At 38.5% G+C, this 25,970-nt stretch overlaps 4 protein-coding genes across 5 annotated transcripts in view; all 4 read right to left on the minus strand.

Annotated features, from left to right (window-relative positions):
* LOC148734132 (techylectin-5B-like) overlaps positions 1 to 25,970 on the minus strand; it is a 78,475-nt gene that overhangs the window by 37,483 nt on the left and 15,022 nt on the right. The window contains exon 1 of one of the 2 annotated variants that reach the window (XM_088753703.1): positions 10,350 to 11,437. The exons of the other annotated variant lie outside the window; for it this stretch is intronic. The gene's annotated coding sequence lies outside the window, so the exon portion shown is untranslated. Of the gene's footprint in view, positions 1 to 10,349; positions 11,438 to 25,970 lie in introns of those variants that run through there. 2 annotated transcript variants of the gene reach the window in all.
* Positions 2,549 to 12,440, minus strand: LOC111327792 (uncharacterized). Its single transcript, XM_088753693.1, has 6 exons — positions 12,103 to 12,440; positions 7,329 to 7,682; positions 7,048 to 7,197; positions 4,820 to 5,374; positions 3,565 to 4,179; positions 2,549 to 3,200 (listed from the first exon to the last, which is right to left on the minus strand). Exons 2-6 carry the CDS (start codon positions 7,633 to 7,635, stop codon positions 3,172 to 3,174), a joined length of 1,656 nt encoding a protein of 551 aa, XP_088609819.1. The 5' UTR covers positions 7,636 to 7,682; positions 12,103 to 12,440; the 3' UTR covers positions 2,549 to 3,171.
* LOC148734136 (uncharacterized) lies at positions 12,596 to 17,223 on the minus strand. The gene is made up of 8 exons (XM_088751826.1): positions 16,998 to 17,223; positions 16,382 to 16,590; positions 15,532 to 15,716; positions 14,365 to 15,102; positions 13,711 to 13,922; positions 13,446 to 13,486; positions 13,092 to 13,188; positions 12,596 to 12,782 (listed from the first exon to the last, which is right to left on the minus strand). The coding sequence occupies exons 4-8, from the start codon at positions 15,031 to 15,033 to the stop codon at positions 12,596 to 12,598; spliced, it is 1,206 nt and encodes a 401-aa protein (XP_088607952.1). The 5' UTR covers positions 15,034 to 15,102; positions 15,532 to 15,716; positions 16,382 to 16,590; positions 16,998 to 17,223.
* Positions 24,071 to 25,585, minus strand: LOC148734137 (uncharacterized). Its single transcript, XM_088751828.1, has 2 exons — positions 25,512 to 25,585; positions 24,071 to 24,880 (listed from the first exon to the last, which is right to left on the minus strand). The coding sequence occupies exons 1-2, from the start codon at positions 25,583 to 25,585 to the stop codon at positions 24,217 to 24,219; spliced, it is 738 nt and encodes a 245-aa protein (XP_088607954.1). The 3' UTR covers positions 24,071 to 24,216.

Genomic DNA, 25,970 nt, shown 5'->3' on the forward strand with positions numbered 1-25,970 from the left:
TGGAAGACTATTCCGCTGCATGCATCTAAAAAAATTATGTTATTATCGCTTCTCCAAACAATCCAAGCTCTCAGGCTCTGCTAACTTTGCAATCTGCTTCTTGGAATGCATTGATTTAGTTTAATTTAGTTTCTTTGTTCTTAGTCTTTGTTCTTTTGATTCATTATAAAGAAAAAAAAATTAATTCTCCTTCTTTTAACTTAATTAAATTTTTATTTATTTATTTACTTATTTACTCACTTCTCTATTCTCTTTGTTTATAATACTAATTGTGTATAAACACCTTGGTTAGTGTAAATATAGAATTAAAGTAAAGCAAGTCTTGTGTAAATGTTAAGATACACCAGTTAATTATACGTGACAGTGGCCAACTCGAAAGCTATGCTACTTTGGTCACTGTGTACATTTTACTTTTGATTATTGATGCAATTTACTGTTTCTTATATATTCTGACTTCTATACTCTGTAGTAATCTCGTGAAATAGTGCAAATAAAGAGTTCCGTCGTCGTTTCGTTTCCACCAATTTCAACATCCCCCTTTCGTTTCTCCTTTAATCCATTCCCTTGTCCGTCCTCTCTTCCACCAATGCTCTCCAGATTCATCCTCCGTACATTCCTCAAACAAATCGATTACTAGTAAGCAAGCTGCCACCCTCTTTCGTCGTGATATATTCATACTTCAGCAAGTTTGTTTGTCTCACGCGAAGCAATGTTAGTGTTCACATTTTACGCGGAAAGAGCCTGGAACTAGCTGCTCGCGTGACTTTGCTCGCGCGACTGCCGGTGAACTATCATCAACTATCACGAACTTTTTTGGCCGTTTGACCATGAGAATGATAGTTGGTGATAGTTGATGATAGTTTGAAGAGAATCAGCTATCATCGACTATAATGCGCCGTTTGACCAAGGCTTTAGGAATGGTTTCTAGACGACATCAAGATAGATATCCGATCCCAAATTTCTTTTTTTAATCTTGTTCAACCTCGTTCCCAAGGTGTTTTCCCTTAGTTATTTTGTTATATTCAGAGCCGGAAAAGTGATTAAAAATTAGGTAAAAGTTTTTAGAGACAAATTATACTAGATTTAACAGCTGGTTCATGCGTAGGCGCAGGATACAAATCAGAAAACAGCGACGAATTCCATAGGTAAAAGTAATGAGAAGATAACTCCACAAAGAATTCCAGGTGCAAGTGAGTACTAAATTTGTTCCAGTTTAGAAAAAAACAAAATACTTGAGACTTCTTCCCTGCTTTTTCAACACTTTTAATCTCAAGTTTTGACACAAACAACACAATTTTATCTGTCCATTGCATTTTCTGCTTCAGTTTCAGATATCAGTTTCCCGTGTAATCAAACAAATGCTAGCATGCGAAAATAAACATAACAGCTGTAACTTTGCCAGGAGTTGAAATTTTATTTTTGCCATAAATGAATGAATATATCTGAAATAATGACTTGAGTGACTTCTATTATCATGAAAATCGTTCAGTCCTTGACGAAGTGACTTGGTATCGCTGGAAAAGTTATCCCTCCTTGAAGAGGACTGAGATGACAATGAGACCAGCGGACGTCTGACTTACTTTGCTTTTTGTCTTCAGATAGCCTTCAGTTAACAGCATAGCCGATTATTCACCACTCACTTGCAACATCGACAGAATCTCAATCAAGGCCAAATAAGCCTTTCATGTTTGATCTCACTGATAATGTACGGCCGATTTTCTAAAACTGTTCTAGCATAGTTCTATTGGTTTGTTTTGTGTTTTTCTCGTTTTGCATTCGTTCTTAAACCAGTCTCCGATTGCCACGTAAATGCTCAATTTGAATAATCAAATAAGAGAGATACATCGATTTAATTTACCTAGGAAGCCCAACAAGGGGTTCTCTGGATACTATATTTTGGATAAAAAATTTTCAGGATACACGATACTTGCGGAAAAAGTTAACGGGATACGGTATATTTAGAATATAGAGATTCAAGAGCGTCGAACTGTAGAATTGAAGGGATAAAAACCACAGGAATTAACAGGATAGGGTGTATTTAGGCCACGAATTGAAGGACAAGAAATACTAGATTTTTATCGGTTCCTTTCGAGTCACCAGAAAAGACTTAAAACCCTGCAAAATTCCTTCATTTTCCTACTGTATGAACTTACTTTTGGACTTACTGACTAGTGTAAACTTCCCATCATTCTTTTCAGTCACAATTTGTAAACATAAAAACAAAAGATTGTGTACGGACAAGCCGGAACTCTCGATCAAAACTGCACAACTGCGTTTTTATTTTGACTTTTGCCGGCTTTATTCATCAGTCTTTTCTCCTAACTATGATAGAAAAATAGTTCATTCAATGGGCATTAGGTAAGGGTCTCAATAGGGGATCACGGTGACGGTTGACGGTTAAAAATAAACCCTTTTGACGGTTGACGGTAATTAGATTTTAGGTCATTTGACGAGTGACGGTGAAATTTTTGGAATGTCGTTTGTAAAACGAACTAAACACGCGAAATTTGGCTGTAATTTTTCATAATGACTTGTCTGTAAGGATCCGTTTAGTTATAACACCTTTTATTCACAAATGACTAACGTTTTACAACTCCGGAAGTGTTTCCACACCGGAATTCAGTTCGTCGTCGCCAACCAGGTTTACTCGCGACTAGAAGTTAAAGAACTTACATAGATGTATTTTTGTAATATATCAAAACTTTTATTTATAAACAACAGAACTTGACCACAATTAAGGCAATTGCTTAGTTTTCAATTAAAGATATCTGAGATATTTGACGGCTAATATTGGCTTGCTTATTTCACAATGAACGTTAAAAAAGATTTCAGGAAGGTTGACGGTGAATATTCTTGGCCATTTGACGATTGACAGTTAACCCCACTGAGGCCCACTTAGATTACCTTTTCAGAAATCTTACGATTATTACGTGTTATTCACTTGTCTTTACATAACTTGGTGGTACAAATATAAGACCTAGTTCTAGGTTATGAGCGTCGGACTGTAGATGATAGTAATCCTTATCGATGGAGTGACCTCCTTCAATTCTTGAACATGATGGTTGAACTGCATTTGTCTTCTGAGGATCGATTAGCCCTTCCGACCCTGATGAAATGCAGTTACTAATTCTGTCACTACCGCCGCGTGCCAGTATCGTATTCCTAAAGGCGTCAGTGTTCATCCACAGCTAGTGAGGAGTCTAAACTGGACAGTAATAAATCATATCATGACATTCACTTACATCTCTATTATTTTTTATTTGTATTTATTTTTGTATTTATAAACTTCGCCAGACTAACTAAGCTAAGGCATGCACGTAGACAGACAGATAGACAAACTAAGAGGCAGGCAGAGGTGACGTCACTATTGGTCAGGTCAGGACAGCAAAAGATCCCAAAAAATCAGTGACACACTCGGCGCCACTTTTTTGTTCCTTCCAAATTTTGACGTCATCTGTTATCTATTACTGAACAAACGCACGAAATCTATTTAGTAATTTCACGGCCAGTGGTGTCAAGAAAGCCCAAAAAGGGGCAAATAAGACGATTATGAATTATACCTACCAGCAGGAATGGAGCACAAAGCCTCCAGTATGATAAATCCCCCAGATGGCTTACATGAACCACACCAACCTCCACACTTGGCAGACACCACTGCACCATCAGGAGACTTCTGGTAGTCCTGCATTGTCAAAATACTCGGGTATCCCGATGCTTCCCAGTTCACATCGTCCCCAACACGAAGTCCCGTTCCGTTCAGGTCGACCTTGAACTGACCTTTGCGGCAGTCACCAGGATTCTCCGAATAGCAATCGCCAGCTTCGCCATATGGGATGTCTTTACCTCCCTGAGTCTGCGCGAAGGTGAAGACATTGCTCAAAATTTTCATGGTTGTGATATCAAGGCGCACCTTGCTGAAGTAAGTAGTGCCTCGATTTCGGTACAATGTGGATTGCACAGCACCACTGCAGTCGCCCCCATTTTGGAGCATCTGGGCATACACATTAGCAAAGTTGTTCCACGTACCCGACTCCAAGGTGATGAACTCTTGCGGCGTGTTAGATGACATATTATGGCAGTAGATTCTCGTTGGGTCTTTACAACTATCGCTTACATGAAGCAGGTAATGGCCGTCAGAAGAGTACCCGAATGCTTTCACTTCTGCGCAGCTGCGAAACTCTGTTTAGAATTAAAATTCAATTAAATTCAAAATCGTTTAGGTTGCTACTGCGATCCTCAAACAAACCAAAACGAAAAACAGCTGTAAGAAAATCGTTTCCTGCATTAGCTGTAACACGGGCCTTGTTACAGCTAATGCAGATGTTTTCATTGTGAAACAAACGAACTAATTAGAGCCACTACACTTTGCCACTCGCTCGAAACTGAGGCACCATTCACAAAAAATGCGATCTCGTTTGAAAACGCATTGTTTTTGATAAGTTTTTGCCTATCTTACATACTAAAATGCCCAATCCACTGATGAAAAGGAAGACTTTCGTGAACGTGTAAAAATTGAAGCCGTTTTGAAGACAAATCGTTTTTAAAAGGCTCGGTTTCTTATGTGGATGAGTGAAAACAGAAAATTTTGAAAATAGTTTTCCAAAACGTCCCCCACTGTCATAGACCACAGTCTCTTTTTGAACTAATGTTATGCGCAAGATGAGACATTACAAACATTTATTTAAGTTACGATGCACAAAGGCTGAAAACAAACAAGCAACAAATTTTGCCATTTGTCCCACCCAGTGTACGTGAACAAGAAACGAGTTTCCAGGGAACTTCTTTCGTAAGCAGTCTTTTGTTTTTTAGATTTCCTTACCTTTACTCACAGCATGTGCCAATTTCTTTGCCTCCTCTGTATCTTTACTTGGCTCGGGTATAACTATGAGGTTGATCCCCGAGGAGATCTTCTCCCACTTGTCTATGCCCGGCTCCTCCGTGATGGCAAATACAATGACCTTCACTGCATTGCTTCTAAAATTGGTGATATCGTTCCGGATCTCAGTAGAATTCTCATCGAAGTTTCCCTGGGTCAGCACAACAAGAATATTCTCCGCAGATAGCCGCTCGCCTTTTTGCGTTGTGAAAACCTCATCTCGTACTTTTCTAAAAGCACCGCTCAGTGTACCTGGTTGTCCGCCAGGGCCAGGTATGCTGCTCATGAGACTTGTAAAATTGGCTTTGCTGTAACCGTCATTGAAGAAGACCCTGGCAATCGCAGGACCATTGTAGTCCACTAGAGCAACACGAGTTTTGTCATCGGATATCTCATATTCATTAGCAAAGTTCTTCAAGATGGCTACCATTCTTGCAAAGGCTGAAGACGCCTGAGCTCCAGACGCACCGATTACAAAAGCAATGTCGACGGCTTTTTCTACATATTACAACAACAACAAAAAGAATATACAGCGTGAGGCTAGGACCGCACGGTTCAGTATGGATTAAGGTGACCCACAGATAAGAGTATAGTCTGATGTAGTTTTAATAAGCCAGCAAAACAGATTCAATTTGCGCATCTGGGAACTTTAAAATCGCTTTCGTTCTAAATGTGATGATACCCCTAAAATCATTAGCAATAAAATTCTCGCTTTCATACGTACTAGAGGAATCAAAACTGACGTCGATCTCCTTTGTAACAACATATTCCACAAATGAATCATATTGATATCATGATGGATAAAGGCTTGGGAGAATAGCTGGAGTATTCTAACACCGGAGTAAGAAATTCCATAAGCGGTTTTGACTACCACCCGTAGTCAGCATTTCCGCTATATCGTATCATATTGTCTTTTTCATCGGCAAATCTAGGAGTCGGGAGAATAACATGTCACTTCTCCCGTGATCATACCAAGTTAGCAGCCCCAATTGATAGCGCTGCTTCATCATCATTTCTTCACGATCACCAGCGAATGAATTTGAGGCCTTTAGCAAAGTGAGCCATACCAAGTTAGCAGCCCCAATTGATAGCGCTGCTTCATCATCATTTCTTCATGATCACCAGCGAATTAATTTGAGGCCTTTAGCAAAGTGAGCCATCGAGAGGTATAAGAAGGAGTCTGTTACAAATAATTGTGAGACCCAGTCCCTGGTTTCAAGGCTTCAAACTTTGAAGAGGAAAAAAAGTTAGCACGCGTGCCGCAGGGGGGGGGGGGGGTGGTAATGAAGGCTTACAGGCAGGTTATGTGGATTAACAAGGTCGCACCGTAAATTTCAACACTACATCCGGGAAAGAAGGCGGGATTTCATTGTTTTTGATTCCGTTGTGTTCTCGATCAAAGGTCAATTCCTGTTAACATACGTCCAAACAGCCGATCTTATTTTATCATCTCACATTCTTCTATTTTCATCATCTACTTTATGAGAAACTCAAAAGTTATCCAGATCTTTTTCATGTTGTTCACTAAGAGTGTAAATAATTGTCTTATCACGCAAGTTAAAACCGCGATGCCGAGAAAGGTAAAACCTGTATTTAACACTGTCGGAACCATCGGAAATGAAAATTGTATTGCACTGGTTGAATTTATGATCAGAGGCTCATTTTTCACATGTTCGATGACTTAAAGACCTTAAAGAGCCCAAGGAAATGATAGGGTCTATTTTAAGAAAGATACGACGGCGAAAGGAATACGACCTTAACGAAACAAAAGATTTAATGAGCGCAACTCAGCACGTTTCTTTTGAAAATTTGTAACGACATTTCTCAGCCTTACTGTGAAGAAAAGAAAAAAAACAGTGTGAAATCACCATGTCCTGCATGTATACTATTGGAAAGGAAATTTTGACAGAAATTCATCCACATCACTATTTTTTTTCTATATTAACAGAACGTTTTTTTAAGCTGTGGTGACATCTTAAATTTCCAATATTAACTCCTATTACAAGAAATGAATATGCAAAACTTAACTTTTAACTTAGGCACTTGAAGTGGGTGCGTTTTGCGACAAACAAGCCCAGTGAAAAAACTACGAAACCTCATAAAATGAACATACAGATAATAAAAATGTATATTTGAAATTTAAGAGTAACGAATCAACTGTGAAATTAGACCTTCAATTTCCATGTCGCAGTAAACCAAAGCTGTCTTTCCAGATGCACTTAAATCCAACCAGTATTTCTTGCTGATGACGTCTTTACCTTCGCTCGCTTTTATTTCCCGACACGACTCTGCAGGCAGTTCTGGAATGGATCCCAGAGGAGCTGTTACATAAAGTAGATAAAAGAAGCACAAGAATTAGCCGTTTATTCTCTTGCTAAACAGAACCTCGATTGCACACAATTCAGACTCGGCCACCAGGAATAGCTATGGTTGTAAAGTATCTAATGCATACCTCTGCTAAAAAAACCAACGAGATATAACCGAGCAGGGTCTGAGTGGAAGTTCTCAGGTCGTGCCTCTCTGGTTCGGTTATTCAGTTCACAAGACTTTTCCGCGATTACGTAATTGTAACTCTGGCACCTGATTTCTCTTTCACAGCTGATGTCACACTCGTGGAGGGCAGTTACTGAGAACTTCTTGAAGACAAATCCGTGTAGAGCCATTCCGCTCATGCTTCTTTCTCGTCTGCATTGCTTATCAGCGGATACGATGGCCATCAAGAGGCGAACGTTGAAGAACAAACACACTTTCCTCCACATTAAATGACCACGATGAGACAAAAAAATGAGTGAGCTTGTTCTGTCTCCTGTTGTGGAGGGAAGATCGAGTCGATCAATATTCAGAATTGTTCTAACTACTTTTCAAAGCAGTGAAACTATTCTCAGCAATATTTATCAGTAGCTCACAAAAGTGTTCCTCAATTGAGTTTGTTATAAAGATTTTGTTTTTTTGCGGGTTTCGCAATTTCCCTAATCGATTCATGCTGTCCCGTCATAGAGGTCCTTAATATGTTGTTGCTATGGTTACAAAACAAAACAGTTAAAGCCGCGAAGTGAAACTTCGTCTGTTTTCTCTTTGAGCTGTTAAAATAACTGTAGTTAGCAGCCTGGAGGTTAGCTAAATAATTTGAATATATCAACAAAGTTGAAATGGTAAATTGGCCACCGTTACGATTATAAGAGCTGACGTTTCGAGCGTTAGCCCTTCGTCGGAGCGAATGACGAAGGGCTAACGCTCGAAACGTCAGCTTTTATAATCGTAACGGTGGCCAATTTACCATTTTAACTTTGTTGATATACTCAAATTATTTCGTTACCCCCACCGGCGCAGCCCCAAACAGTTTCTTTAGAAACTAACAGCCTTTATTCATTTGAATATAGTGAGACGAGTATTTCTGATAATTTTCGATAACGTATATGTGCACGATCCTTCGCAGTAAAGCACTATTTAAGCAATAGTGAAAATCAGACCTGAAAAAAATTCAGGCCTGTACGGGATTCGAACCACTGACCTCTGCGATACTAGTGCAGCGCTCTACCAATTGAGCTAACAAGCAAACTGGGAGCAGGCCGTCAAATTAATTCGACATAAACCCGTAGATGACAAATCAAACAACAAATATATATGAAATACATATATATGAACTGCGGTTATGAAACGTATATGTGCACGATCCTTCGCAGTAAAGCACTATTTAAGCAATAGTGAAAATCAGATCTGAAAAAAATTCAGGCCTGTACGGGAATCGAACCACTGACCTCTGCGATACTAGTGCAGCGCTCTACCAATTGAGCTAATAAGCCAACTGGGAGCAGGCCATCAAATTAATTCGACATAAGCCCGTAGATGATAAATCAAACAACAAATATTTGTTGTTTGATTTATCATCTACGGGTTTATGTCGAATTAATTTGATGGCCTGCTCCCAGTTGGCTTATTAGCTCAATTGGTAGAGCGCTGCACTAGTATCGCAGAGGTCAGTGGTTCGAATCCCGTACAGGCCTGAATTTTTTTCAGATCTGATTTTCACTATTGCTTAAATAGTGCTTTACTGCGAAGGATCGTGCACAGATACGTTTCATAACCGCAGTTCATATATATGTATTTCATATATATTTGTTGTTTAATTTTCGATAACTAGGTAAAGATTCGTCGCATTTTCCTTCTCCAAGGATAAAAAATAAACGAAAATATTCCAATTCCATACACACACTCACGCACACACACACACACCCACACACACGCACACGCACGCACACACACACACACACACACACACACATACATACACACACACACACAGGAAAATAAGGCGCGTCCCTTACCGCTTTGGTGCGCACAATTCAGGCGTATCCGGATTCGTACCTTAAATTTCCATCAACAGAAACGACTCGACTTGAAAATCAAAAATTGATAAATCAAAAAATGAATTTTTACTGAAACTGAGGCAAAAAGAAGTAGAATCAGCTCTGCTGAGCTTGAGCAATATTTGGAAAGCATCTGCAGTAAGTATCTAACGTCTAAAGAAGTTCATCGTAGTTCAAAGTTCTAATCAGCTATAGTTTTAGAAATATAGAATCGCCTCAGCCAGATCTGTTATGTTGAAAGACTCAATTTCAAAAAATTGAGAAACGTCTGCCCTCTCGACAGATTCTCTGATAATTCTATATACAAAACAATCTATTTTGCATGACTTCAGCCACTGCGTTTCTGAATTCTGCCGGAAAGATCAGACGCACCGACCATTGGCTAATTCCATGGCATTCAAATTATTATGAACAACTGGAACAGATGTGAGTACATGCGAAGCCACATGTCACATCCCTGACGAAATTACCATCTAAATAAAAATTTTGTTCATTGTATCTTAATATGTCTTTCATCATACTCAAAAACACCCAAAGTTTACCAAGTATATATTCTGCAGTAAATTCTTAACTATTTTTGCCCAGCTCTGTTTATTCTACTGTTATTTTTAGTTCTGAATTTGGTTATAAATGATGCAAAAATTGGCAATCAGTCCCTTATTTCTAAATTTTTATTTCCAAGTGTATTTATAATCCCAAAGGCAGCTTGCGGTCAAAAATCGACTTCCCCCTCGGGATTTTATATGGTTCGAGGCGAAACCATCGTTTGTGTCCTTCTGTCAGCTTTGATGCAATAGTTAAAGGTCCAAGAAGTCATAACATTTGTTGCAAGCTGCTGTTATACTTAAAATGCTTTCTTGATGAATGAAGACTAATTTCCTTGTAGGTTATGTTGTTATGTAATGTCACCTTTAATTAGTTATAGTTTTAGAAATATAGAATTGTCCGCTCAGCCAGATCTTTCTTATTGAAAGACTGAAGATAAAAAAAATTGAGGAAAATCTGCCCTCTCGACAGTCTCTTATAATTCTATATATAAATGGTTTTAGTTATAAAGGACTACAATATGCAGTGAGGCAGAAAATATTTAAGTGTCTCTTCCTTACCTTATAAAACGTAATTCTTTTTGGAAGGGTTGAAGAGGTTCAACGCCCGAAGAACAGATTGTGTTAGATTAACAAATTGATTCCACTCTCTTTCCTTTTGTCGCACAGTCACAGATCACAGATGACGTCAAGATCTGTTGTAAGAACAAAAGAGCACCATACGAAGCGCAGACGAGAGTGACAGTGCTGTCACTGCAGCATCAGTTTTAGCCTTTTGTTTGTAACCAAATTGTGAAAACATCAAATAGTTTATATTTGTTTTTCGTACAGGTTAACAAGAGAAAAGAAGCAAAATTACGAGTACTCCTCAGAACGTTCAACAGCCTGAAAATTTAATTTAGTCACATTTTTCGTCGAGCGTTAATTACTCTTATATTTTCCCAAGTTTTTAGCTACTCAATCTGAGCATATAGCATGAACAATCGCGAAAGGTGGGCGGATCAGAGAAAACAATCTATTTTTCATGGCTTCAGCCGCTGCGTTTCTGAATTCAGAAAGATCAGACACACTGACCATTGGCTAATTCCATGGCATTCAAATTATTTTGAACAACTGGGAACATATGTGAGTACATGCGAAGCCTCATGTCACGTCCCCGACGAAATTACCATCTAAATAATAAATTTTGTTTATTGTCACTTTATTTGTCTTCCATCATACTCAAAAACACTCGAAGCTTACCAAGAATATTTTCTGCAGCAAATTCTTAATCATTTTTGCCCAGTTTCGTTTGTTCTTCTGAATTAGGTTATAAATGATGCAACAATTGGTAATCGGTGCCTTATTTCTTAATTTTTATTTTCGAGGGCACATGTAATTCCAAAAGGAACCTTGCGGTCATAGAATTTGTTGCAAGCTGCTGTTATACTTGAAATGGCTTTCTTCACAAATATGGAATAATTTTCTTCTAATTGGTTATATCAACTAAGTTGAAATTGTAAATTGGCCACCATAACGAATCGTTACGGAGGCCAATTTACAATTTCAACTTAGTTGATATAACCAATTATCTTGTTACCCCCACCGACGCAGCACCACAGTTTCTTTAGAAACTTTCAGCCATCGTAATTTTCTTCTAGGTTAGGAATTGACGGTTAGATGTTACTTTCTCCGCGTCTGAAAGCGATTTGAAACAGAGATAAGATCATCCATCTAGTCCAATAGCTACAGAAAGGGACTCTTACACTCTATGATAAGGCCTTTGTTAGGTCAGTCCAGAAATGTTATATAAGGTCAGGGAATCGGCTGCATCTAAGAATGGAACGGTTTACAAGAGGACAATTATGAACTGAAAACACAAGACAGAGCAACTACGATCCATAGATGAATTATAAATAGAATTTGATCAATTCGAAGAAAGGTTTTCTGAAGAGTCTGAGGCTTCGACTTAAATGATGTCTTTTGATAATTCAGTTGAGTGGCAGCGTATAATTTAGTTAATATTTTGAAACCAAACATGTGGGATGTCTTTTTAGTTGTTTGGGAGTCAGGCAACGTTCGTAAAGCCGATGTTGATCCATGTAGTACATTGGTGAACAATATGGCGAAAACTTTCCTTAAAAAGACATGTAGCGGAAAAATGTCGGCAACTGAATCTTTCCCACGCTTTAATGGCTGGCTGAGATAGATTTAGGGTTTGACAAGTTAAAAATTACTTTACTCGACGAACCCTACGTTTTAAGTGACGGTGAGTGAAGTTTGTGGAGATGCTTGTACTGTTTTTATCAAAGCTTGACTCTGAGCCGTAACTTACACTTCCCGACGAGGATATTTCCCACCTCAACGGCTCATTCGTTTTTAAGGTTCCTCGCATCCCAGAACGGCCTTCACCAAAGCAAAATCAACATACAGGCAAAAGAAAAGAGCATATCCATGATATACAATTTTACCGTTTTAACTGTTGTAGAAAATGAACGGTAGAGGTTATTTGCAAAACATATTTCGCACGTGAAGAAATTCAACGACCCGCGTGGCCTAGGGAGCCCGCTGACAAGCCCGTAAATTGACCGCTTTGCAAGGAACTGAATGCAATTGACTTGAGCCTATACTTGTTCATTGCAAGTTAACTAATTCCTTTTTTTCCTGCTTCAACAAAAACGAATACTCTATACAATCAATCAATCAATCAATCAATCAATACTTTATTTACCCACGTAGCGTCAAGGAGCCCGTGGAGCTCGTTCAAAATACGTACGTGCCAAATCTACAACTTTTTAATCTTTATTAATACTCTGACTTCAAACAACCTAAGTTCTTAAACAAACTTTTTCAGATTTTGGCGCACTGTGGGAGGGATCAGCTTCAACATCCTCCTTTAAATCCAAGTAAAGAGTGTCCTTCATCATCATGGTCTCCATTCTCGACAGCAGCTGATCAAAAGATGGCCTCTCATTTGGATCCTCCTTCCAACAGTCAAGCATTAGCTCGTACCTGCTAAGAACAAATACTCTGCATCATTGTCAAGAAGCAACGCTTTAAACGAAATGACATCAATAATCTAAAAACAGATAAAAGCGATATCGCTCGACTTGCAGATAATAATTTTGTACAAAGTGAAGCTCTATAAAAGAAATAAATGCACTTAACTCAGTCTATGGTACCATGGCGATAACACGTTTACCATATGGTTGTATGTGATTTTTTTTTTATCCAAAAATATAGTGAGTGAGCGATATTCTTTGTAACTGGGGCTTAATATTTCATTCTTAATGACGAAGGTAATAGATGAATTTGTAAGCTCACAGTTCGTCGGAACAAATGTCTGGCTTGCTCATTCGATATCCTGTTTTCAGGTTACTGTACAAATCTCTGTTACTGATTCCAGGATACGGAATGCCACCTATATGAAAGAAGAGAACACAGAAGTATTCAAGATGATTTAAAACAGATTTCTCAACTCAAGTCGTCCATGGCTTAGTATATGCATCTAGGTCGAATGGAAAATAGCGTAAAACCTCCTTTGATCTCGGCATTGTAGCTAGGAACTTGAAAAGTTAGCATAATGATTACAGCTGCTGAAAACTTATAGCTTCTGTCATTCTTTAAACTACTGGCTACATTTTGTTTTAATGTGATTAAAGCAATGTTATAACTTACCCATTGTGCACAGTTCCCAAAGAAGTACACCGAAAGACCACCTGCAGAAAGAGAACAAAATAGAAGAGGTAATATAAAATTTCAGTCTACTCAGAAGGCTCTCAATTTGAATAATTAACGAGCCAAGTATTGAATCTGATGGTATTTCGGTAAGTAGCCGACACAATTTTGAACTTGTAACATTAGTACCTTCGGTTTACGCAAGTGCTTCTTTTGAATTAATTTCACTGAGTTGCTAGTATACTCTAAGCTTGTGACTACTCACACGTCACTCTTAGAAGTGTATATGCCATTATTTAATGACTCAAGCGCCATCCATTTAATAGGCAGTTTTTTAGCGTTCTTGACTTCGTAAATGTTGCCATAAGTGTGACGTAGAAGGCCAAAATCAGCAATCTTCACAACTCTGTCTTCACCAAGAAGAATATTACGTGCGGCCAGATCACGATGGACAAATTCTTTGTTGGCCAAGTATTCCTGTGTGGAAATAGAACAGAAGCAAATAATAATTTGCTCATACTCACGATCAGTTTTGTCAACATAGAGCACCCATATTCGATCGCGAAAAAACTCAGACTGAGCGCTTAGTACACTTCTTTTAGAACCTATGCGCTGAAGGTGTCACTGGGTAAGTCGTAGATACGGGATCTTTTTTAAGCCCGGTGTTTCTCACTCCAATTATTCTTCAAGTGCTTCTCTTTTTGGAGAGAGAGGCTAACTGACAAACCCGAGCGAAACTATTAGTCTCTGCTCCATTGATGATTAATCTGCCGATATCTGAGCGCTTAAGAGAACCACTGGAGAATTTAAAGGAACATAGTCTTGTCTCCTTCCGGCTTGATTTCAATTACTTTAATATGTGAATATGTTTCTCTATCTTTTAAAGATCTTTTAAATGTTTTCATAACAGAGCACATACCATTCCTTTTGCTATTTGCCATGCAAAACAAAGAACATTGTCCACAGAGAAGTCAACTGCGTTGTCAAATCCTTGCTGTTCCATTGACTTTTGCGTTTCTCTTTCTCGGGGGGGCTTCGGCAAACTTCGTGCATGTCGCGGATTTCGTGTTGAATTTTCTTTTTCATCAGTGTTTGAAGTGACTTTATCTTTCACTCTTCCTTCATCGCTTTTGTTATCTTCCGCGGCGTTCTCACTGATCGAATCGTGTTCAGTTATACTTTCGTGGCAAATTCCACCAGGAAGATTTGTTGTGTTGTGACTAACTTCACCAGCCGTCGACGAGATCGCGGTTTCATCGTCTGCTATCTCTTTTATATTTTCTGCTTGATCTCGTTTGCCACTTTCTAAAGCTTTTCCAGAAGTATTGACAAGTTGAGGCTGCGCTTTAACAGCTTGAAATGTTGTTGGCTGAGCCCTATCAGAACCTTTGTAGGCCATGTTCGTCCCACATGGCATTTGTGAAATCACTTGATCGCTTTTAGTGGATTGTTCCTCTTTCACAGATATGGCTATTTGTAACGAGCTGATTAATCCTTCGTCATTTTCGGTTCTCGGCTCTGATTTCTCTTTCTTCATGACTTTTTCGATATTGTCGTAGTCCTCATTAAAGGCATCCTTCTCTGACATTTTTGAGGTGACGAAAACATCTGTCACGGATTCATGAATGACCCCATCTATGCCGTTCTTGCAGTTGATCTGCAATTTATGACGCACATCATCGGGACGAGTTAAAATGCACTCAGTTTGCTTTAACACGTTTAATGAGAAATGTATTGAAAATGTAATGGACTTTCCAATAATATATCAATTCTCCATTTAATTGCCAGTGTGATCAGCTATTTGTTACTCCGCTCAATCTTTAATAATATTTGCCCATGCATGGTTTGAGCAAAGGATTTCCTTGAAGACAGAAGTCAAAAACAAAAGCGCTGGGAAGAAAAGGATTGTCTACCTCCCCCTTCTCCCCAATCTCTCTGCATTCATCAAAATAAAATTTCCTGTCTCTTGCCAATTATTTCGGTCAGATTGAAAAATGCTTTGAATAGATTTACAACTTGCGCTTTTCAACTAGGAAAGTAAATTTCTTAATGGAAGAACAGTGTTAACGCAGCAAACTTCCGTCACCTGTCGGCTTCTTTTTCTCAGCTATTGAAGAAGATCTCCATGTGGAACATATTCCAGGAGGAGCATGAAGGGTTCTGACCTCGTCCAGGAGCCAATCATGTTGAGAATATTCCGGTGAAAACCAACGCGCCTCATAAACTCAATTTCTTTCTTAAACAGTTCCTTTCCTTCGTCACTAGCGTTTTCTGTCAGAAAAATACATGAAATGTTTAAAATATGACTTACATAAACCCAAAAAAAAGAAAAAAATGACACAAATACAACTCACAATTAGGAGAGTTAGGAAGGTATTGCTGTAAGTTTTATTCCCAATTTGAGCAAGTCGACTTTTAAATTAGGCTTTAGCATCAGTAACATGATACCATGAAATCTCTAAAATTATGGTTCCCGGACAAATCAGCAGACTCAATAAATATAGAAATCCTAGTTATGATGAAGGCTTCAAGTGTTCTCATAGAAACATTTGCAGTTAAGGGAACTGCTAACAAAACTGTTCAGGTCGATGAATGTTTTAATTCCTTCCATGACTTGAGACCTCTTGAAAACTAGTAAAGAAGTCTGCCGCAAAGAAAGGTTATCTTACTGTACAAATGTATCAAACCCTGTTGTAGATTTTATTGCATTACCCTCCAAAACAGAAGGGTAAATTTTGTTTCTAGCAGTTTGGAAAGCCACAGTCCACTGAGTGAAAAACGTGTTCTCGAGTTCGCCGGAGGATGCAAGCCTTAAAATGAAATATGAACCCTCACTTGTTAAGGATGCACGTGAGTCAAGAAGTGCTACACTCTGTTAATAGTATTAGTAAGTCATTTGGCTACAAAGGGAACTTATAGATTCTTTTTGCGCCTACCGAGAAGGACTTTAATTGCGACTGTTCTTCCTTCGGGAAGTTCCGTTACTCTTTCTTCTCGAGGTTTGAAAAACACCTCAACTTTCGGTAATTCTTTAAGAGTGCCTTTGTGGACTTTGCCAAAAGCGCCTCGACCCAGCTCCTCCATAAACGTTACCCGCTCGGGTGGAATCTCCCTAAGAAGGAGGGGAACAATGTCGGATTTTGACCTAAAAGAGGAAAAAAAACCTGCTGAGAGAATGCCTTTAATTGTCCATAAGATACCTTATTTTAGAAATAAAAAGGCTTGGTATCCTAAAAGTATTAGATAAATAACATTTAGAAAAGTTAACTGTCAGTGGGTTACTCTTCACCTCCCTCCCCTCCTTTCGTATTGATACACCCCCCGTTTCTTCCTGAAGTTTATAATGCCTTTGATACTTGAGAGAGTGAGCTAGCTGTTGATCCGCTGAAACTGGTTCTCACCTGGTGTCAAGGGTAGCATTTTTATAATACTTCTTCTCTTTAAAAATGTCATCTACATTTCATTTCTTTGCAATTAACTCTTTTCAGAAAAGAACCTTATCCAAAACGATGCATGACTATCTGCGATACTGATAAAGATGTCTCAGCTTACCACCTGGACTTATGGCCTCGAATTTTCCTCGTTTTTCTGCTTTTCTTTCTCCAACAAACAATTCCAAAAGTAGAGAGAAACAGGAGCCCGCAAGCTGATGGTAAAGCAATGCTGAGTGTTCGTACCAGGAACTTATCAGTCAAAGTTGCTGTTTTCATTCGCCATTCATCAGAGGGACCGCTTTGTCCCAATTCGTTCCAAGCAGTCACTTCAAAGATGTATTCAGTGTTGCACTTTAAAGAAGGGAGATCTCTCGAAGTAGTATCCACGGTAACATTGATTCTATACTGTTGATTTGAAGATTGAAGTTCTCTGTAGTAAATCGTGTACATGGTCAATGGGCAGCCATTGTCGTCTGGGGAGCTTCACTTGAGGTTTACATCACACTTAGATGCCAAGTGTACTTCCTTGCTCTTTATGACCGGAGCTGACGGTTTACCTGAAATGAAAACATTATAAAATTCATCAATAAAACTTGCAAATGTAAGCATTTTTCCTAAAGGAAGCAACTCGGGTTTTTTTTTTTTTTTTGTTATTGTTGGTCAGAAATGATCTCCAGAAAAGAACAAATTGGCAAAACTCACTCTCTAAAACATATGAATGGCAAACCAAGTTACCTTGATAAAGATTTAAACTACACCTAATTTCTCCCGTCACTCCTTTGAAATGTTCTCGCAAAGATAGGACAAATTCCATTTTTCTTTCATTACACCAACACCGAGAACAGGGAAATGTAAGTAGTTCTTCAAAATATTTTTGAGTAAAAGGCTTTTATTGTCGATTTTACTGCACTCAGACGTTTCACGTGACTTGGCAAGGTAGGAAAAACCTCATGAATTTTTTTTACCTCTAGGTGTTCTCACTTTCTGAGAGTTGCTGTGATTTAATGGCGCCGAGGTCATCTCTGCAGTAGAGTTCCAAGCTTTGACATCTATTTCATACTCCGTATTACAACTAAGGTTAAGAGCATAACTTCGTTCATGTTCCGATACGTTTACAGCGTTCCAATCTAACCTGTCGCCTTCTGAGGGTACTTTTCTGGTGTAGATAGTCATCACAGAGGCAGAACCTGGCCTCCAATACACCATCACGGTACTTCCGGGATATTCTACACAAAAAGAAAGAGATAAATACAACAAAAAAATTATAAATAATTAATTTTCAGAAGGGCTTTTTTTGAGAGATTTTCATCGGCATATGAAATGATCTTTCCCTTGACACTAATTCAGCATCCGTCTCAGCTCGCATACTGTCTGCTTGCGCAACCCCGCCCTGACAGTGATGACTGCGGTGGACTCCTGTTCGCAATAACCATATTCGAGACCTGGCTTGGATCATTGTTTTTTGTTCTAAAGGGAGCCACATTTACTGATCAATAACATTAAACCAGAGAGAAATCTTGGATTGAGTTGCAGTTGCTTCCTTCATATTAGCTCTCTCATTGGTGCAAAAAAACTCTCGCCAGTCTCTCACTCAATCATGCTCAAAACTAAAACAGGCAGCAGCTTCGTCAACCATATTCGAGCCCTTCAGATAGTTTCACTCTATTTTACTTGGAGTTTTCTCAATTCCTTGTGATTTTTTTCCTTTGCACTGATTGGCCGATGTGATTAGTTTGGTCTTTGGTCATATACTTTCATTACAAAAGCATAAAGACGTGTTTTCTAATACCTGGAGAGTTTCCAGAAACGTCAGAATATTCGTAAATCTGCAATGTAAGTAAATCAGCTAAAACAGAAAACTTTTCAGTTTTAGTTAAATTAATAAACAGGAATGAGGCCAGGTCTTCAAGTGATTCTGTCTACAGTCAGAGATACACATGACTGCCTTCTGTGGATGATACCATTATATCGCTGTTACACTTTCAGAATTTATTTAATTCCATTAAATTGAAAGAGTCATCGATGTACTTTACATTCCTAGATTTTTAACCATTCATTACGCTTGAAAGCCTCACAAAAAGGCAAATCTTGTCCTCTTCGAATTCGAGGTCGAAAATAACCTCAGCACAAAATAAAAGCTTAAATCTTGGTTCTAATCGTGAGTCGGTTAGATAGATGGATATAATGGATTTATGTTGGGATTAACAGGACTGGAGCACTCTTACGCCAAAGGAGAACCAATGCATACATTAAGTAGTTATATGTTTGAGAACTTTGACAAACACTTTTTCTTTATCAAAACTAAATAGACTTACGCATGATGCATGATCCTTCGCAGTAGATAGCGCTATTTATGCAATAGCGAAAATCAGACCTGAAAAAAGTCAGGCCTGTACAGGATTCAAATTATATGAACTTCATATATTCATTGTATCTGATTTATCATCACGGGTTTATTACGAATCAACTTAACGGCCTGCTCCCAGTTGGCTTGTTAGCTCAATTGGTAGAGCGCTGCACTAGTATCGCAGAGGTCAGTGGTTCGAATCCCGTACAGGCCTGATTTTTTTTTTTTTTTTTTTCTTTTTTTTCAGGTCTGATTTTCGCTATTGCTTAAATAGCGCTATTTACTGCGAGGATCGTGCATCATATGTATCTAATACCGCAGTACAAAATATATGAACATCATATATTTCATTGTATCTCATTTATCACTTTCACGGGTTTATTACGAATCAACTTAACGGCCTGCTCCCAGTTGGCTTGTTAGCTCAATTGGTAGAGCGCTGCACTAGTATCGCAGAGGTCAGTGGTTCGAATCCCGTACAGGCCTGATTTTTTTCAGGTCTGATTTTCGCTATTGCTTAAATAGCGCTATCTACTGCGAGGATCGTGCATCATATGTATCTAATACCGCAGTACAAAATATATGAACTTCATATATTTCATTGTAACCCTAAGTAAGTAAGTAAGTAAGTAAGTGAGTAAACACTTTATTTATAGAAGGTAGTACTAAATAGCTAAAAGTTAATGAACTTGTGGCTCTCAATTAAAATAAGAGTAAATAATAAGCTAAATAGTAAAATGATTTAGACTACACTGTTCTTTAAAATTACATTTAAAAAACTCTTCTTAAACGCAGGAAGAGAATCTTTACGTCTTAATTCATTCTAAAGATAATTTATTCCATAGTCTGCAAGCTCTAACTAAGAAAGACTTTCCACCTTCTGTATCGCGTATATACTTTGGAAAAACTAAGTTAAATTTAGCATACCTAGTATTTCTAGAATGGACTTGATTATTAACAGTAAAATTTTGAATTAAGTTATTGGGTAAGGTACCTTAAGTAAGTTTAAAAACTAAAGAACAACAGCTTATCTTATTTTCTTCATAAAAAGGAATCCATTTTAACTTATTGAATAAACGTACAGATGGCGAAACTCTATCTGCAGACAGAATAACCTAGCCGCCCTTTTTTTGCACGGCTTCAATACTCTGTTCAAAGACTCTTTATCACAACATGACCAGATAACACTAGCGTAGGTAATTAGATGATGAATTATCAAGTTGTAATACAATAATCTTTTCCTAAGAGATAGTCTCCCGCAGCCGTTTTTTGTCTCGTCACGCAACGCTTCTCCCCATTTGCGGGGAGGAGCGTTGCGTGACGAGACTAAAAACGGCTGCGAGGGAGACTACCTAAGAGGCAGATAAACTCTGATTTTTCTGAGAAGCGCTATACGCTGCGAAAGCTTGTTACAAATTTTATCAACATGTTGACTAAACGATAGCTGACTATCAATGTCCAAACCCAACAGAGTAGCATTAGAAACATTTCCCACTAGTTCATGACCACTAAACTTCACTGATGGTTGAAAATCCAACTTGGATTCAAGTCTCTTGCCAGTCACGATCATTACATTTGTCTTGTCTACATTAATGGGAAATTTATTTGTCACAGCCCAGTTTTGAATTTCAGCCGCAGAATTACTGAGGTCACGTTCAAGGTTATGCATAAACTTATAGTCGGCAGAGCAGGTAATGGTCATATCATCAGAACACAGATCTGTCTGCGCTGTGATATAAAGTGGCAAATCATTGATAAATACGATAAAGAAAAGAGGACCCAAAATAGATCCTTGTGGCACCCCATGGTTAACACAGGCCAAAGAAGAATTCTTTCTATCAATGCAGACAAACTGACGTCTACCCGAAAGATAAGACTGGCACCAATTATACGCTCTGTCAGTAACGCCATAGGCCTCTAACTTCATCAACAATAAATTGTGGTCGACCATGTCGAAAGCTTTGCAGTAGTCATCGAGTAGTACTCCATTCACTGTGTTGTTGTCCAAGTTCAACAAGAGCTCATCCACTATCCTAATCAGAGCAGTCTCAGTACCATGATGCTTAGGAAAACCTTACTGTCTAGAATAAATCAAGTTGTTCACTTGAAGAAAGTCATACAAGGAATCATGAACAAAACGCTCTATAACTTTAAATAAAACAGTCAGGACAGAAATTGGACAATAATAAGAAGAATTGGTTGCATCTTCTTTTTTGATTAAAGGGGCAACTTTAGCTGTTTTCCAACGTTTAGGAAAAGTTCCGGTTGAGAATGAATAGTTTATGGTCTTTATCCGGCATCCTTGCAATGCTCGGCGCGACAACTGGTGCAGCCAAGCGGAGTACACGTGCATTAATCTTGTCGATACCAGCAGGTTTATTTGGACTAACTCTCTTCAGAATACTTATAATTTGAGTAACGGTAATATCTCGAAGAGTGAAGACAACGTCAAGGTCTTCTCTGGAGTTGAAAAAATTTGTCAGTCTGGATAAATCACTAATTAAATCCGGTAACTTTTCCCTTTTTTGTTTCGTTGTTTGCTATCAGCGTGTTTAATTTATCCTTTTTATTTTTCATATCATGATCGCCTTTTAGGTTAAGAAGCATCATAAACCGAATAAAAAATCCCGTTTTAATCGTCTCCAATGACCGTATACCTATAGCTTGATAATAAGGTAGTTACCAGATTACCTGAATAAGAACCAAGACTCATTCCGTACTTGTAATTTTCACTCTTGACACCAAACATGTCATACTCAGCATATCGAGTATTCCTTTCAAAGTCTTCCAAGTCTACGCGCAGTATGGTGCTGTTATCTGAGGTCAGACGGTGAATCTTGTCCAGTCCGAGTCAAAATTCACCATTGAGATCACCAAAGCCTTATTTGTAGTCGTCCCGTCTCCTCTGGAACACTATCCATCCTCCTCCAGCGGTTTTCTGATCACAAAATACCTGAAAGTCAGGCAAGTTATCCGGTTTAATGGTATAGACACCGTCTATTTTGAAACCATATCGGTATATTTCACCATAGTGTCTGGCTAGAAGAGATGATAAGCCACCATGACCACAAGATAATTTGGGAACGACAAGACAAACCTGGATTTAGCTCGCGACTTCCAAAACCAACCCCATTTTTAATAGACAAGTTTTTAATGGGGTCTGTCTCATCCTTTTCTCACGAAAAAATGCTCAGTTTGTTGTTACCAACTTACCAAAAGGAAACATGTCGCAATGGTTCAAAGTTTCCTTTCCAGTGTCAGTTGGATCCAACCAGTACCTCCCATTGATTGCGTTTTTGCCTTCACTAACTTTTATTTCTTGACATGACCGGGCTGGTAACTCTTTGATGGAGCCCAAAAGATCTGAGATAAAATGTTCCAGGTTTAATATTTATGTGGAAAATTAAAGGGACCCTCAAGAGATGAGGACGCAAGACCGATACTTTTTACAGTTTGGTTCGTTCGTTTACTTTTCGGTGCCACATAGTATCATAAATTATCCATACCAGTTTGCAGTTTAATGTTATATTTTGTGAGACTTTTTATATCCAAATAAATCATTGGAAATTCCGTCAACATCTGTCCTATAATCATGTTAACAAAGTCTGGAATCAAGCGAACACCAACTTCGTATCGTAATTATTTTTTTCCTTTTTTTTCCCTTTAAGACAACAAATTTGTTTTTTCACGCAAGGTTGCAAATGTAGGAACGATTTGACTGACTAAATGAATGATGTACATAAATATTAAACCTAGAACATTTTATCTCAGCTCCTTTGGGCTCCATCAAAGAATTACCCACCCGGTCATGTCAAGAAATAAAAGCTAGCTAGTCAGTCCCGGCCGGACTGATACTCATGGTCTTAAAATAAGTGAGGAGAATTTGCTACCTTTCTATAATCAAGAAATGGATAGATATTCTAATCTTCTCGGATAAGGACGAATAAACCGTAGGCCCCGTCTTCTGCAGGGTTAGGGGTAGGAGACGTTAATTTCCTACGCACGAGATTACTGTGTGGTGGATGTCCTCCCCTGGGTGGGATGGGTGGGTGTTGGCCCTGAAAAGCCCCCTATGGGGAGTGGTCAATTAACCTATGTATGTATGTTTGTATGTAAATAAAAGAAAGTGCGCTGATCTCGCGTGGTGTCATCTCTGGGACCTTAAGTGAAATGCCTTAAGTCGTCTTAAGTCGCCTTAACTTGCCTTAAGTCGCTATTGGTTGCACAATGTTATAAGGGTTCCACCCTAATTCCAATTGACCCCATTCACTCCACTTTAATCATAAGGATTAGAGGAGGAGGCATGGTGACTGAATGGTTAGCGCACTGGACTCGACATTAGTCCAGCTTTGGTGTCTAGTGTTGGAGCATTTCATTATGTTCTTGGGCAAGATACTGTAAGCTCAAAGTGCCTCACCTTTTCCAGTAAATATGGGTACTGGTTGGCAGGGGGGGGAGGTAGCCCTGCGATGGACTAGTAGTTTAATTATTTTTATTGTGAGGTGAGCAATGGCTTCCATATATATACAAAGAAACTCCATGTGAAAATAGTCATGCACCTGTCTAGCCCCTTTGCTGGCATGGATAACTCCTACGTGTAGACAACACTGATGTAGGAAATATGACATTGTATACTCTTCCATTTTCTTACTAAAACAGCTACCTGTTTCAACAAAATTTCTGTCTTGTATTTCATGATGAACTGAAGTTTATAAAAGGTTTGGCACAGTGTATTATCATCAGGATATAATAAATATTGAATCACATAAAACCTACAGTATCAGATCATCAAGATAAAACGATAGAAAGGTATTCTGGAGAAAGGCTCGATTCTTGCCACTCACTTGATGACAATCTTTAATGAGGAAACTTTTTCACTAAAAGTGGTTTACAAAAAGGACCTCGAAAATTAAAAATTAAAAATTTACAATGAATAAAAATGCTAAAAGATGCTACTAAAAACTAATGTATCTTATGTGTAATACAAAACTTAAATCAATGAATTAAAAATCTTACGCTTCAAAATATTTACATTATCAGCGGCTCGTATAGTTTTGTCCAGCGAGTTAAAATCACTTACAGCATGATAGCCAGTTCTTTGTTTGCCCCAGTTTCTTTTAACAGATGGAATTTTGAGGTTTGCTTTATTTCTTGTGTTGTAACTATGCTGTTCTTGCTGAGTGACTAATGTTAGTTCGTGATGCGTGAGACTATTAAGACATTTATATACATGTACGCATCGGCGCTGGAAGCGCCTTTTTTCTAGTGTTAACCACTTCGAATTCAGTGTAGTTAACGCATCAGACGCAGAGGAATACAGTGGTCGATCTAATATTATTTTAGCCGCCTTATTTTGAAGCACTTGCAGACTAGACATTAAAGTTACATTATGTTTGTCTCCCCAAACTAAATCAGCATACTCGAATAAGGGCATAACAAGGCTTTTATAAAAAAGGATGCGCGCCTTAAACGGTAACAAATGCTTAATGCGTCTAAGTAGGCCAAGCCTTTGATTAACTTTCCCTGCCATGTATTCGACATGATTTGTCCACGAAAAATCAGACGATATTAAGATTCCAAGATATTTAAAACAAGTAACATTGTCTATACAATGATCAAAAATTGAAACAGTTAGAGCTATTTTCCACTTATACCTTGAGCAGTATAAATAACATTATCAAAAGTCAACTAAACTTGACTGAAGCTAAATTTTATCCACTTAACTTACCCAGAGTAAAAGAATGACGAAAGTGGGCCATTTCTCCAGCATAAACTTATTGATCTGTACTAGCTACTTCCACCATGGTATTCGACCAACTGAAAACATTTCAACTTTGTAGCTCGACGAACCTACTAAAGGCGTTAATATTTATCTATCCTGAGACTTTGATAGTCTTTTTGTACATTTCTTCTTCATCAGTTTGATGATCAACATACATGAACTACTTCTGAGCCAAGAAGAGGCTTTTACAGCAAACATGGCTGCTAGAAATATTTGATCACGTGACTTGAGTTTGTCCCGTGACCAAAGTGCAACTGAGAATAACACGCTCGCGAGCCTGCTGAAAAGTGTACAGAGAAATAATTAATTTATCTGTGCAAAGAAAAAAAAATCATCAAAGAGCTTTAAAAAAAAATTCACTCTGAAATTTAAACTGGGCGACCGCTTCAATGAAAACACCACGCACGTGCTTTTCCTTCGTGGAGTAGATTATCATTATGGCCTGCATTCTTTCCAATCCGTACCCACCGAAAAAGTCCGCCTTGTGTCTATTGACTGGTTACCTGCTTGCATTGCGGAAAGAAATGGTAAATTCGACGTAAAGTAAAGGAAATTTTTCGATAATAGCAGATAGCATGGGCGTACTTGGCAAGAGAAACCTTAAAATGTTGTCCCGCTCCTAACTTCAAAGCATAAAAACTAGTTAGCGGCGCAAAGGTTGCTGGGAGAATTAAAATGGCAGACTACAGAGCCAGTTATCAGCTTGGAGAATTTCGTCGTGACTCGTTAGTTTCTGGACAGTTGTGAGGTAGCAATGAATGCTATCAAACCTGTAATACTGCTACCAAGCGAAAGATAAAACTTGAATGCTTAGAACGTCCTGCTCATCCGATCAATAGTGGAGAAAGACCTTAGCATGTGGTTCTCAGTATGGCATTGGAGTGTTTTGTCTAACTGAGGCAGGAGAACAACAAATTGGTTTGGTCCCTGAAAAGGACCGAGCAATTTTGGATGCTGTTGGG

This window comes from Stylophora pistillata, chromosome 3, assembly GCF_964205215.1.
Source record: "Stylophora pistillata chromosome 3, jaStyPist1.2, whole genome shotgun sequence".
Taxonomy (NCBI): domain Eukaryota; kingdom Metazoa; phylum Cnidaria; class Anthozoa; order Scleractinia; family Pocilloporidae; genus Stylophora; species Stylophora pistillata.